At 38.8% G+C, this 13580-nt stretch overlaps 1 protein-coding gene across 14 annotated transcripts in view; it reads right to left on the bottom strand.

Moving 5' to 3' along the window:
• Nucleotides 1–13580, bottom strand: part of AAK1 (AP2 associated kinase 1) — a 207764-nt gene that overhangs the window by 26435 nt on the left and 167749 nt on the right. For 10 of the 14 annotated variants that reach the window (XM_066378061.1, XM_066378066.1, XM_066378064.1 and 7 more), the window contains 2 exons: nt 12066–12170; nt 6352–6453 (listed from right to left, as the gene is read on the bottom strand). In XM_066378061.1, the coding sequence (XP_066234158.1) occupies nt 6352–6453; nt 12066–12170 (207 nt within the window). The remainder of the gene's footprint in view (nt 1–6351; nt 6454–12065; nt 12171–13580) is intronic. The other 4 variants (XM_066378065.1, XM_066378070.1, XM_066378071.1 and 1 more) reach the window with 1 other exon arrangement.

Raw genomic sequence — 13580 nt, 5'->3', positions numbered from 1 at the left:
CAAGCCTGAGGAGGTTGGGTTTCTCCTCTTTACCAATCTAACAGAAGTTGCAGTGTCTCATTGTCTTATAATTGGTTCTTCTTGTATTTATCAAGATGATAAGCTTTCTAAAATATATATTTACTGGTAATTCATAGTTTGTCTTTTCTGAATTGCCTACTCATGTTCTTCTGTTGGTGGTGTTTTCCTATCACATTCCCATTTAGTACACTCAGTTCTTTCTCAAGTTGCTAGGACTTCCAAGTAAAAATGAATCAAGGTAAGAGCCTGGAGAATCACTGAAGTTATGGTTAAAAGTCTGAAAAGTGAACCTTTAAAGAACAGCACACATAAAATTAGTTAACCTGGATAATGGAAACAGAGAATGCTCTTAAAGGAGAAGATTGTAAGTATTTTGAAATTAAGGCGAGAGGTAAGAGAAAGCACCTCCCCCTCTTCTCTTAAACATAAGTGGCTTTGGGGAAGAGGAGAAGAGAGGAGGCAATAGTTGCTTAGAGTTGGAGGTAGGAATTAATTCATTTCAGAATTTCTCTTATACCTCTCTTCTCAAGATTTAGTTATTAAAAATATCAACTACAAGGCAAAAGGTAATAGACCCTTTTCATTTATCAGTCTAAGCTAAGGCAATCAAAACCATTTCCTCAAATGAGACTAGGATGTATTGCATGTTGTGAGTTTTCACTTTTAAAATATCAAGAGAGAATATGTATCTGTTACATAGGCTCATAAGACTAAGGGCTTGCTCAAGGCCCATTCCAACCCTAGTTAAGAATTCAGCCGTGTGGAGTAAAACAGGTTGAACTAACCAACATGGAAGGGCTTGATGTGGGCCCATCAAGAAGGATGATTTGACTGCTACAGCGTGGTGGCTTTGTTAATTTATGTTTTGTTTAACTTGAGGTGTAAGCCTTGAAGTCTTGTTATGAGAGATGCCGTTTTTTAACATGTAGTCACTCTAAATAATCGCAGTCACTAAGAAACCAGATACTAAAATCTGAAACAGCTGCAAGTTAGAAGCAAAAGTCAACCATCATGCCCCAGACCAAGTTCATTCTAGAGAACTGAATTTGCAGGAAGATAATCTTGAACCTATTTTTGTTTAAGAGAGAGAGATGGAGAGACAGAGAGGAGGGATAGAGATGAGAAGCATCAACTCATAGTTATGGCATTTTGGTTATTCATTGATTGCTTTCTCATACATACCTTGACCAGGGGGCTCCAGATGAGCTAGTGACCCCTTGCTCAAGCCAGCAACCTTGGGCTCAAACCAGTGACCTTGGGCTTCAAGCCAGTGATCTTTGGGGTAAAGCCAGCGAGCATGGGGTCATCTCAATGATCCCACACTCAAGCCGGCTACCCCATGCTCAAGCTGGTGAGCCTACGCTCAAGCTAGCAACCCCAGGGTTTTGAACCTGGGACCTCAGCATTCAAGGTCAACATTCTACCCACTGTGTGACCACTGGTCAAGCAACTCTGGATGTTTCAATATCACAGGACAGAAGCTGGAAGTGAGGAAAATGCCAGGCAAATAGCTTTGAGAAGAATGCCTATCTTGACAACAAACCACTAAAAAAACACATTTCCTCTTGCTTACTTTTCAAGAGATGCTAGAGAGCCATAAACTAAGAGGCACTTTTAAAAAGTTTATTTTTAATTCTAGGTAGAAGCACTTATGAGACAACTAATGCATTCTTGCTTAGTCTTGTGGAAGACTGATGTTGACAGGTCAGTGTTAAGGAGTTGCTATAAAAAATTTTTCATCAAACTCTTGTGCACTGATGGTAGAAATGTGAAAAAGTGTAGTCTCTATGGAAAACAGATGGCAGTTTCTCTAAAAACAGAATTACCACAGGAGCTAGCAATTTCATTCCTGAGTATATACCCCAAAGAATCTTGTTTTTTTTTTTTTGTTGTTGTTGTTGTTTTTGTTTTTTTTCCCTGAAGCTGGAAACGGGGAGAGACAGTCAGACAGACTCCCACATGCGCCCGACCGGGATCCACCCGGCACGCCCACCAGGGGCCACGCTCTGCCCACCAGGGGGCGATGCTCTGCCCCTCCAGGGCGTCGCTCTGCCGCGACCAGAGCCACTCTAGCACCTGGGGCAGAGGCCAAGGAGCCATCCCCAGCGCCCGGGCCATCTTTGCTCCAATGGAGCCTCGGCTACGGGAGGGGAAGAGAGAGATAGAGAGGAAGGAGAGGGGGAGGGGTGGAGAAGCAAATGGGTGCTTCTCCTGTGTGCCCTGGCCGGGAATCGAACCCGGGACTTCTACACGCCAGGCTGACGCTCTACCATTGAGCCAACCAGCCAGGGCCGAGGCATTTCTTGACATACCCACCAGTCAGTATTATTTGTAGGATCAAAGAAAATTATATGTGAAATTGTTTTAAAAGCATCTAATAAAATGCTAAGTCATTAAGAGGCATATATTTGTCAGGAAACTAAGATTTCCTAATTCTTGTCATCAGGAAGGCTGACTATGAAAGGTAAGCAAGTACGCAAAACAAACCAACCAGAAAATCTAACTTGTGCCCACAGGGAGCTGGAGGTAGTGACAAACTGGGGGCAAGGGCAGGAGTGGGAGAGACAAACTTGCAGTTTGCTGAGGTCCCAGAGACCCTAAACATTCAGCCTTTTCCTCACTCAGGCACTTCAAGTCACTGACGGATATAGGGGCCTTGAATAAACAAACTACGTATTTTATTAAATATTTTAACACACCATTTGGTTCAGAATATTTTTTTTCTTATTTTCCTCATTAAAACCCTGGGTGTGTCTTACGGTCAGGTGCGCCTTATGGAGCGAAAAATACGGTATACAACTGAATAGTGCTACAGGCTGAACATTAAAAGAAATCAAATAATCAAAGACACAATGCTAATAATCTACCATGCTTAGCCCAAATTCTAGAGGGTAACAGAAAGGCTGGAGTCGAACCATCTGCTGAGCCTAGCTACTAAGCACTATATTCATCCTGGGGTTTGGCAGCTCCTGACACTGTGGGCAGTGCCTTTATTTACACACCCTCTGAGAGTGGGAGGTGAGGTCTGGCTGGGGCTTGGCAGAGGCATAGATAGAAGGCTTTGAAGCCAGTAGCCTGGTGTTTGGGAGCTGGGGACAGAAATGGAGAGTAATGAGGCCACAAAGCTGTTAAGTCTCAGGTTTTACTTCATTCACCTGATCTGTAAACATTCCCTGAGTCTGACTCTCCCTGGCAGTGTTCTCAGCACTGGCATTACAGTGATTAATGAAGACAACAAAGTCCCTCCCTAAGGACACTGACATTTTGGTGAAGAAAGTCAGGCAATGAACAAATGAAAACAGACAATGTCATAATAAACACTATAAAGAAAAAAGTCAGGCCCTGGCTGTTTGGCTCAGTGGTAGAATGTCGGCCTGGTGTGTGAATGTCCCAGGTTTGATTCCTGGTCAGGGCACACAGGAGAAGCAATCTGCTTCTCCACCCTACCTTCTCTTTCTCTCTGTCTCTTTATCCCCCCACCTCCCACAGACAGGGCTCAAATGGTTTAAGCAAGTTGGCCCAGGGCACTGAGGATGACTCCATGGCCTCGCCTCAGGCACTAAAATAGTCGGTTGCTGAGCAACGGAGCAGCAGCCCCAGATGCACAGAGCATTGTCTGGTAGGAGGCTTTCTGGGTGGACCCTGGTCAGGATGCATGTGGGAGTCTGTCCGTCTGCCTCCCTGCCTCTCACTTAAAAAAAAAAAAAGCCAGGGGATGTCACTAAGAGTTCCTGTGGGACCTGTTGAGCCTTTCTGAGAACAGAGTATTTAAGCTGAGACCTAAATGTCGAATGACAAGAAGGAACAGAGGTGGAGGAAGAGCTTTCCAGGTATAGTACCAGCAAGTGCAAAGACCCTGTGGTGGGAACAACCTTAATCTATTAAAGGAAAGACTAATGGGAAAAAAATGCTATCTGCACAGGTTAGAGGAGTAGCTAAGAGCCAGATTAGTTAGGGCCTTGTAGGTCATGGTAATAAGTCTGGATTTTATGCTCAGTGATACAAGAATTTACTGAAGTGATATGTCAGCTTTATGTTTTCAACGGACGAGTTCTGGTCTGACAGATCAGAAAACAAATAAGACACTCTGGGAACTTGCTATTAGAATATTCCATTTTAATAGATTTTTCATTAAAACCCAAGAGGCTATCGTGGCCTAAAGGGTATTCAAGTGTATACCAGTAACACTTTAGCAGGAATCCACCAAAATGAGAGAAATATGGAAGGATGAGGGGGCAAGAAAGATAAAGAAAGGCAAGGATGGCAGCCAGCTAGCTGGCTTTAGTGGCCCTGAGGCACATCTGTACAACCTTTCAAAATTTATCTCAACATGGAGTTGATATCCTGAGCCATCTGGTGCATGTGCCTGGCCTCTTACCCCTAATCCTGAGGGCTCCTGTGACAGCTTCAGAGGACAGCTACTTGCTTGTGGGTAGTCATCCTCTGTTCTGTGCCAAGAGGCCACCCTTCCAGCCTCCGCAGCACAGGGGCTATCTAGGTAAGAGCAATCCAAGAGCCATAAAGAGGTGTCAAAGGAAGAATGCCTCAATAATCCCTTTTTCTTGTCTAATCCTATGACTACCACAACAAGGAGGAAAGAGAGGTCAGTGGAACCCAGCTTAATTTTGTAGCCTATACGTTTCCAGGCTTCTGCCTGGAACTGACCCGTCTGCGTACTGAGAGATTTGATTACTTTCTTCTCTTTTCTTTAACTACCCTTTATTGAGTCATTCCTCAGTGGTTTTAGATATTTTTTACCTATATCCAGGCCCAGCAAGCTGTAATGTTACACGATACTACCTGATAAGGCAAGTTTTTGCTTCCTCTTTAGAATGGTCAACATATTGCCTAAAGAAATATTATAAATACTATCTTGGTACCCTAGTTATAGAGTCTGTCTTAGTAAGGAGAAGGTATGACTATTATAGTCACTTCCAATCTTGTGGCAATCAATCAAATACCTTTAACATTTTTAAGAAAAAAGAAAAAACAAGCAGATCCTATCAGTTTAAAACTAAGAATTGGCCCTGGCCGGTTGGCTCAGCGGTAGAGCGTTGGCCTGGCGTGCGGGGGACCCGGGTTCGATTCCCGGCCAGGGCACATAGGAGAAGCGCCCATTTGCTTCTCCACCCCCGCCCCCTCCTTCCTCTCTATATCTCTCTTCCCCTCCCGCAGCCAAGGCTCCATTGGAGCAAAGATGGCCCGGGCGCTGGGGATGGCTCCTTGGCCTCTGCCCCAGGCGCTGGAGTGGCTCTGGTCGCGGCAGAGCGACGCCCCGGAGGGGCAGAGCGTTGCCCCCTGGTGGGCAGAGTGTGGCCCCTGGTGGGCGTGCCGGGTGGATCCCGGTCGGGCGCATGCGGGAGTCTGTCTGACTGTCTCTCCCCGTTTCCAGCTTCAGAAAAATACAAAAAAACAAAAACAAAAACAAAAACAAAAAAAAACTAAGAATCACTAGAGGTAAAAATGGGAGAAAAAGAAAACTGTCAGAAGCAAAGTGACCGCCAAATGCTTCTAAGGAGCTGGATCTATTTGCTTTTTTCAAAGAGACTGACAGAGATGAGAAAAAACTCCTTCTGTTCCTCATATCACGCTCCTCCTCCCCTAGATGGATAGGGAGGAGAACAGGAAAAGAAATTTTTTGGCATTCAGAAACTCCAAATGAAAAGCATCAAATTATATTTTAAAAGCTGTTTCAATCAGAACACACTAACCATTTCTTATTTTTTGGAGTACTAACTTAAAAATGAGACTATGGGACCTGGGCCGGATAGCTCAGTTGGTTAGAGCACTGTCCCAATATGTCCAAGTTGCTTGTTTGATCCCAGGTCAGGGTACATACAAGTATCAACAAATGAATGCGTAAATAAGTGGAACAACAAATTGATCTCTCTCTCTCTCTCTCTCTCTCTCTCAAATCAATAAAAGAAAAAAAAATCAGGATATGGTAGACCTAAAGGGATATTCAAATTCATGCAGTCTAACTTACTCCACTGATGAAGAGTCAAGCCCAGAGGATTTCAGGTAGGAAGAGCTAGGAAGGGAAGCCGGGTTTCCTGACTCACATTTCCTATCAACTTTGATTATGCATTTTATACTATAAAATAAAAGCATATTACAGGAAATTACCCATTATCTAATCATCATGCTATAACCACTATTCCCATTTTGTTCCTTCTATTACATGCTTATAGGTCTCCCCATATTGTTATAATCATATTGAACTAATTATGGAATTCAGATACTTTTCATGGAGTGTTTTAAACAACTCTCAAGAGGTTCTGGGACTTCAGAATCAAGGCGGTTAACCTCAGATCAGTTCTATTTACCTACCTGGTGCATCAGGTACTTGAAGAGGAATGAAAGGATCAGACACGTTTAAAAGTGAGAGGCTAGAATCCACAGTCTGCCCACCCTTCCTTTTTTCAGCTGTAGCTGGTTGGAGGGGAAGGTACGGTCAAGGAGAGAAGAAAAGGAAAAGCAGAAAATATCAAGTAAATCTAGATGAATTTACCATCTATTAACCCAACAACTCAAATTACAGAACAAGTCTAAACTCAGGTAGAATAAAGAGGAATGAGTGGATATAATCCAGGATAATGGAAAAGTATGTGATATATACATTCTGGACCTTGCAACATATTCTATGATGTAATTACTGATGAAACTGGGATAGGCATACTCTGAAATTCTGTTTCTTCCTTATGTGGAAGCCCATGGTGATCTCTTTCAGAATTACTATAGCAATAAATACTGTCCATATTACACATTTTAATTTTAGCATGTAAGCAAACACTATTTTGTAACCTAGCACATATAGAGATAGGTACTTCCTATGTACCTATTATCCTCTTGAGGTTGTTATATCATCAAATGTCTAATAAAGTGCTAGACAGACAGACAGACAGACAGAGACTTCTTGTCTCTTGCAAGGTTAAGCAACACCTAACCTATTGACTATATCTAACATACTACTGACATTCATTCTGTATTTGGCAAACTTACAGATATGTAGAAATCTATGAACCCTATGGTGTATCAGAGTTTAAAGGGATCTTAGGATTTTCTTATTTATCAGAAAAGAAAATAAAGCCCAGAAGTTAAGATTAGTCAGAGGTCTACTAGCAGACCCAAGATTAGAACCCAGGTCTCCATGTTTCTACTTTACCATCCTTTATGTTGCATTTTAATATTCAGTTTATTCATTAATTAAAATCTTATTTTGCCTCCTCTAAAGTGTTTTCTTTTAAACCTTTATTTTCAAATAATTATGGAATCCTAGGAAGTTGCTGTACATTAAATCCCGTAAACCCTTCAAATAACTTCCCTCCATGTGAGATCTTCTACAATTGTAGAACAGTAGCACTGACGCTGGTGTATAACTGTTGACTAGACTTTATTCAGTTTTCACATACACTCATTTGTCTGTGTGCATACACAGTTCGTTGCAGTTGGATCCTGTGCACAGACTAGCACAGGGGTCCCCAAACTTTTTACACAGGGGGCCAGTTCACTGTCCTTCAGACCGTTGGAGGGCCGGACTATAAAAAAAAACTATGAACAAATCCCTATGCACACTGCACATATCTTATTTTAAAGTAAAAAAACAAAACGGGAACAAATACAATATTTAAAATAAAAAACAAGTAAATTTAAATCAACAAAGTGACCAGTATTTCAATGGGAACTATGCTCCTCTCACTGACCACCAATGAAAGAGGTGCCCCTTCTGGAAGTGCGGTAGGGGCCGGATAAATGGCCTCAGGGGGCCGCATGTGGCCCGCGGGCCGTAGTTTGAGGACCCCTGGACTAGCATGAGCACCACCACAACAATAATACAGATGCATTCTATCAAACAAAAGAATGCCCTCGTTGTACTCCTCCAGAGCCACATCCACTCCTTATTCCTGTCTCTATCCCTTAGAATCCACAAATCTGATCTTAACCTCTAATATTGTCATTTAGAGAATGTTATTAAAGTGGGTTTTTTTACTAAGCTTCTTTAAGGTAGATAAAGGAAGAGAATGGTAAAATTACTACTCTTAAGTCTGAAATATTTTTAAATGAGACATAATGAAATATATTTTAAAAAGAAAACAAGTTATACAACTAAATATATAGAATAATTCATTCTGGAAAAAGTATATATGCAGATACAAAATTATGGACATATATATTATAAAATATCAGCAATGCTTTCCTCTCCAAGTGGAGTAATGAGTTCTTTTATCTTGCTTCTATGGACTTGTACTCATTTTCCCAAATATTTCACAAATGAATGTATATAATAACTTAGCAACAGAAGAATATTTTAAATAAAGGGGCATAATGTCAACTTTTAAAAATTTGTCTCTAATGTATGGACATAGTTCATCAACATTTTTGCAGCTTTCACCATAAAAATGTTTAAAACAACCTTTGTGTCATCCTCCCCAAATCACTACCAAATTTCCTGATTATTTCCACCCCTGGTCAATCAGAAGATTTAAAGTAAGGGAAGAGTCTGAGCTTGATTAGAAAACCTGTAGAAAATGGTACTATCCTATATGTACTTTGTAAAAATGAAGACACATTAATTTTCATGATCTAGCTATAATTTTCTTTCATTTGAAAAGAAGGTGTCACATTAAAAAAAGTTCACTCCATAAACAAGGAAGAAGGGAAAATACCAATGTTCATTAAAAAGGCTGAATAAAATGAGGAAAATGTTTTACAATGTTTGTAAAATTATAGAGGTTTGTAGAATAAATCTCTATCAGTCTGTAACCATAGCTTTGGGCAGTTCACTGAACCTCTAGCAGGCTGCTATGAAGATCACCTGAGATAATATGCAAAAAAGTACTTACCCAGTGGGCTAAGCATATAGTATACACTCAATCCATGCTTGCTGCATTACTGTCATAATTTTACTCAAGTATGTGTTTTATGGCTGTGCCTTCAAGGCCCTTAAAAATAATAATGCCATTTACTGATTCCAAAGTAGCCATAAAGAGGGAGAAGAAGCAAAAGCAAAAACAAAAAAACTTAAAAAATACAAAGTTTATACAGATTAATAAACAACAAAATATAACCATGTGTGATAAGTGAGAGCTGAGCATGAAAACTAAGAGTAGATGAAAAACAATTGAGACCTCTGCCATTAACACTGGTGAATTCATGTACTTATCCTTCAGCAAAAAGCAACACTTTTCATTCATTCAACTAATCTGTACTGAGCCACTGTACTAAATGCTGGGATTCTGTAGCAAAGGAGGCTCTTCTTGAGCTTCTTCTATGACCCCCTCTTCTGGGAAAACTACATCCTACTCAGAACCATAGTTGGTCATCATTGAGACATTCCATCTCTGGGACAATGGTCAATGCTTTATACATTTGGTACACTTAATCAACTATTTGGCATATCAAACTTTAAGCACTTGATACCACACCAAAATATCAATAAATTTAAAAATTAAACCAGACAAGAAATCCAGAAATAAAAAATAACACAAAAAATTTAATTTCAAAAAGCATACCTCCTCAAAAATTCCAATGCTTATTCTAAAATAATAACAATGAGAATATCATACGAAGACTTATGGGATATAATTAAATCATTTTTTTCTTATGAGGGAAACACACACCTCTTAGAAAACACTCTCAACAAACAGTGTAATCCTCAAAAGTTGGGGTGGGGTGGGCAAATGAAGGGAGAAGGAGAAAAGAGAATATTGAATATATGCGTAACATTTATTCCTGGAGATTATACTTAACCTCCTTCACCAATCTGATGCTGACTGAAAAACACTGTTACATTGGGAGAAAAATTCTAAATACAATAAATTAAATTAAAATTAAAAATAATTTTTAAAATTTTACTCTATGTTCCTCTTGATATTGACAAAGCAAACCTCAGAAAAACGGGGAACTATAATCAAGAAGATAAAAGCAAAAATTAAAGAATTAGAAGACAGATAAATTTTATAAATCTAAAAGTTATCTTTGAAAGATATTAAAACAGCAAATCTCTATCTAGAGTTACTAAGAAAAAGAGAAACACAAATAGATACAATTAAAATTAATATATGTTATATATCTATTTTATTTAAAAAAATTTAAACTGCACAGAATTTTCTAGAAAAATATTATGAAATTTGCCTCATTCAATGGCAGATAACCTGAGAAAGTAAGCCTGCCACTTACTAGCTGTGTGAACCAAGAAAAGAAGTCAGTCTGTGCTCACTCACAACTGTAACTGATGTGGGGGATGCCCCAACCTCAAAGGCTTGCTGGGTCAGCTGAGAGAGTGCTCTTGTAGGCAAAGACAGAGCGGGGAAAATGTTTACAACATATGACATAGGATGAGCTCCTATTAATTAATAAGAACAAAATGAACACAGAATATTAAAAAAAATGCAAAGGACAGGAACAGTATAAACCCAAAAGAAATAAGACTGCCCAGGAAATAATGTACTCTGCATAAAATCTCTGAGCTGAGCTGGGTGGGGAAATGGAAGGAAAACTTCTATCATTCACTCTTGATCAAAATAAAATTTGACAGCATTCTTGAGGGGCAATGTGGAAATATGTACCAAAGCCTTAAAATATAGTATCTTTTGATTTATCAAATAATTTCCTAGAAATCATCTTAAAGAAATTGAAAAGAATATAAACAATTTAGCTTCAAGAATGCTTACATGGTGAAAATTAGTGATAATCTAAACATTCACCAAAGAAGATATTAAATACAATGCTACTATTCTGTTAAGAATCATATTGTAGATTAGCACTTATTGACATAGAAAACCACTAATTCTCATAGAATGTTTATAAAATGAACAACAAACTGGATGACAGAAATTCCCTCAATAATACCCCAAAGCAAAAACTGCATAAGCCATATTACCACAATGCAATTAAAATATATGCAAAGTAAGTCACGGGTAAAGAAGAAATCGAAACTGCAATTTAAAAACAGCTATAAAACGAGAATAAGAGAGTATTATATAGCAAATATTATTAAATAACAGCCAACGTTATAATCAGAAGTAAATTTATGAAGTTAGGAAAATGAGTAACATGCCTAAAGAAAACAAGAAGAAAGAATATATAAGGTTAAAAGCAGAAATTATCAATATAATTAAAAATATCAATTTTATAAGTAATCAAATTCTACTTTCTACAGATATATTCAAAACCTCACACCCACTGCTGAGGAATTTATAAGAGTAAAGAAAGATATATCTATATAAAAAAATTTAATGCAGGTGTTTTTATAGTTCTAGTTTAAAAGCTTCTTTAGTAATATAGGGGAAACATGCCAGATTTAGTAAGTGAAATAAATAGGCTTTAATATGACTATAAAAATGTGCATTAGAGTTTTAAGCTGAAGTCTAAACCTCTGTATAAAATTATGGTCACTTGTATGGTCATTAGGGAGAAGGTCCGTAAGTTTCATTAGATTCACAAAGATATCTGTCTGTGACCCTAAAAAGGTTAAATGCCGCTAATAGACCTCAAAATAATATCCCTGTGCTAACTTCTCAGTGGTGACATCATGGGGATTTTAACTTTCTTCTGTATGCTTTTCTCTAAATTACTAACTTTTATATAATAAACATGTACAGTTTTTCCTAATAAAGAGAAAAATTCATTTTTCATTATTGCTTGTATAATTTTAAAAAGATACCTACTGTCCCCATAAGTACAGACACACAAACACAAAAAACCCAGCTCAGCAGTCTCAGATACAGAACAGAACATCTAATTCTGAGAATTTTTCAAGTTATTCCAAAGAACTAAGCAATTACAAGAGATTAAAAGCATGCTGTTCCTCAAATTTAAAAATATTTGCTTCAAACAAATCATGGACTAGATAGAGCAAATCCTGCATATGACTGCCAGTTCATCTTGTCATTTTAATCTAAAGTGATTCTAGATATTTCTTTATGCCTATATTTTTTATTGAAATCTTTTGAATAAAGGAAAACATAAGTTTTCTGTGAAGTGGAAAAAGAGTGTGTAAGTGACAACAGTGAGTGTGTGTTTCAGGTATTTGCCATACTAACCAGTTCCGGCAGAGAATGAGGAAGTGGCAAAAGCATCACTTTGGGTTGGTTGAAAGCTTGGGATCAAACTCTCAGCTGAGCCTCCAAGCTTCTCAGGATGTTTGCCTGGAAGGATAAAACACCAATCAGTCCATTCCAGTAAAATCCCATATACATATACACCCCCAGGGCACTCTCTGAACTGCCTTCTATACTTGACTCATTTTTTACTGCATATGGTAACACCTCAGCCATTGAGAAGACCTTGTGTACTCACTGCAGTAACTGACAGAATAGCCTAAGAAAGGGAAAAAGGTTTTAAGAATCAAGAGAGACCACATCATTCTTGCGAGAGAAAAAGTGTTCCGAAGATTGGCTGCACTATAATGTATATAGGTGTAATTAACACTACTGACCTGTGCACTTAAAAGTGGTTAAGGTGGTAATTTCTATGTTATGTGTATTTTACCAAAATTAAAAATAATAACAGCAAAAAGAGACAGAGCCAAAAACCCAAATCTGTTGCACATTACTCAGAGCAGAATGCCTCCAGCCCCCACTTAATCTATTTATTTTTATATAAATGATGAGTTTGATGATCTGATTTCCACACGTAAGCAGTTTAGGAGAGCAAATAAGAAAAGGGAAGTGGTGGAGATGGCAGTAGTGAGAGGCTCTGAGGGACAACAGGCACAGTCACAGCAGTTCATGTGACAACCAACAGCTGAACAAGAGAGGCAGGAAATTATTACAAATAGACAAAAGAATTTAAAAAATTTGGGCAGGTCACTTCATTGAGTGTAAAAATACTACAGTTTTTAATAGTTCTAAAGGTATTTCTTTAATAGTCTAGACAATAACTGGCAAACATAACAATGAAATAATTTGGTAATGAGTCATCAAAGAAAGTTAAATTCTATGCCCCAGCCTCTGCTTGAAAAGACAAGAAAGCAATACAAAATTTTAAAATATATAATTTTCTTTTCTTTTTTTTGCGGGAAAGACAGAGACAGAGTGAGAGAGACAGAGAGAGGGACAGATGGGGACAGACAGGAAGGGAGAGAAATAAGCATCAATTTTTCATTGTAGCACCTTAGTTGTTCACTGATTGCTTTCTCATATGTGCCTTGACCAGGGGGCTACTACAGCAGAGTGAGTGACTCCTTACTCAAGCCAGTGACCTTTGGGCTCAAGTCAGTGACTATGGGCTTGTCTATGATCCCACACTCAAGCCAGGGACTCCACATTCAAGCTTGTGAGTCAGCGCTCAAGCCGGTGACCTCAGCGTTTCAAATCTGGGTCCTTTGCACCCCAGGCCAACGTTCTATCCACTGCGCCACTGCCTGGTTAGGCAAGATATAAAATTATAGTTAAAGCGAAAATGTTTGGTCAAAATTCTATCAGTTTCTGATCATTCCTTTACTACCTATGCTCTTGTCTACACTGAGATCCTCTATTTTTGAACTGCATCATATCGTAGAACTTTCCTAGAGTTTGTACTGCTGTTTTCCAAAGTGTGTGTGTGTCTCCTGCTTT

This window comes from Saccopteryx leptura, chromosome 3 (assembly GCF_036850995.1).
Source record: "Saccopteryx leptura isolate mSacLep1 chromosome 3, mSacLep1_pri_phased_curated, whole genome shotgun sequence".
Classification (NCBI taxonomy): domain Eukaryota; kingdom Metazoa; phylum Chordata; class Mammalia; order Chiroptera; family Emballonuridae; genus Saccopteryx; species Saccopteryx leptura.
The sequence above is the reverse complement of the archived record's forward strand: the minus strand, read 5'-3'. Positions and strand labels throughout refer to the sequence as shown.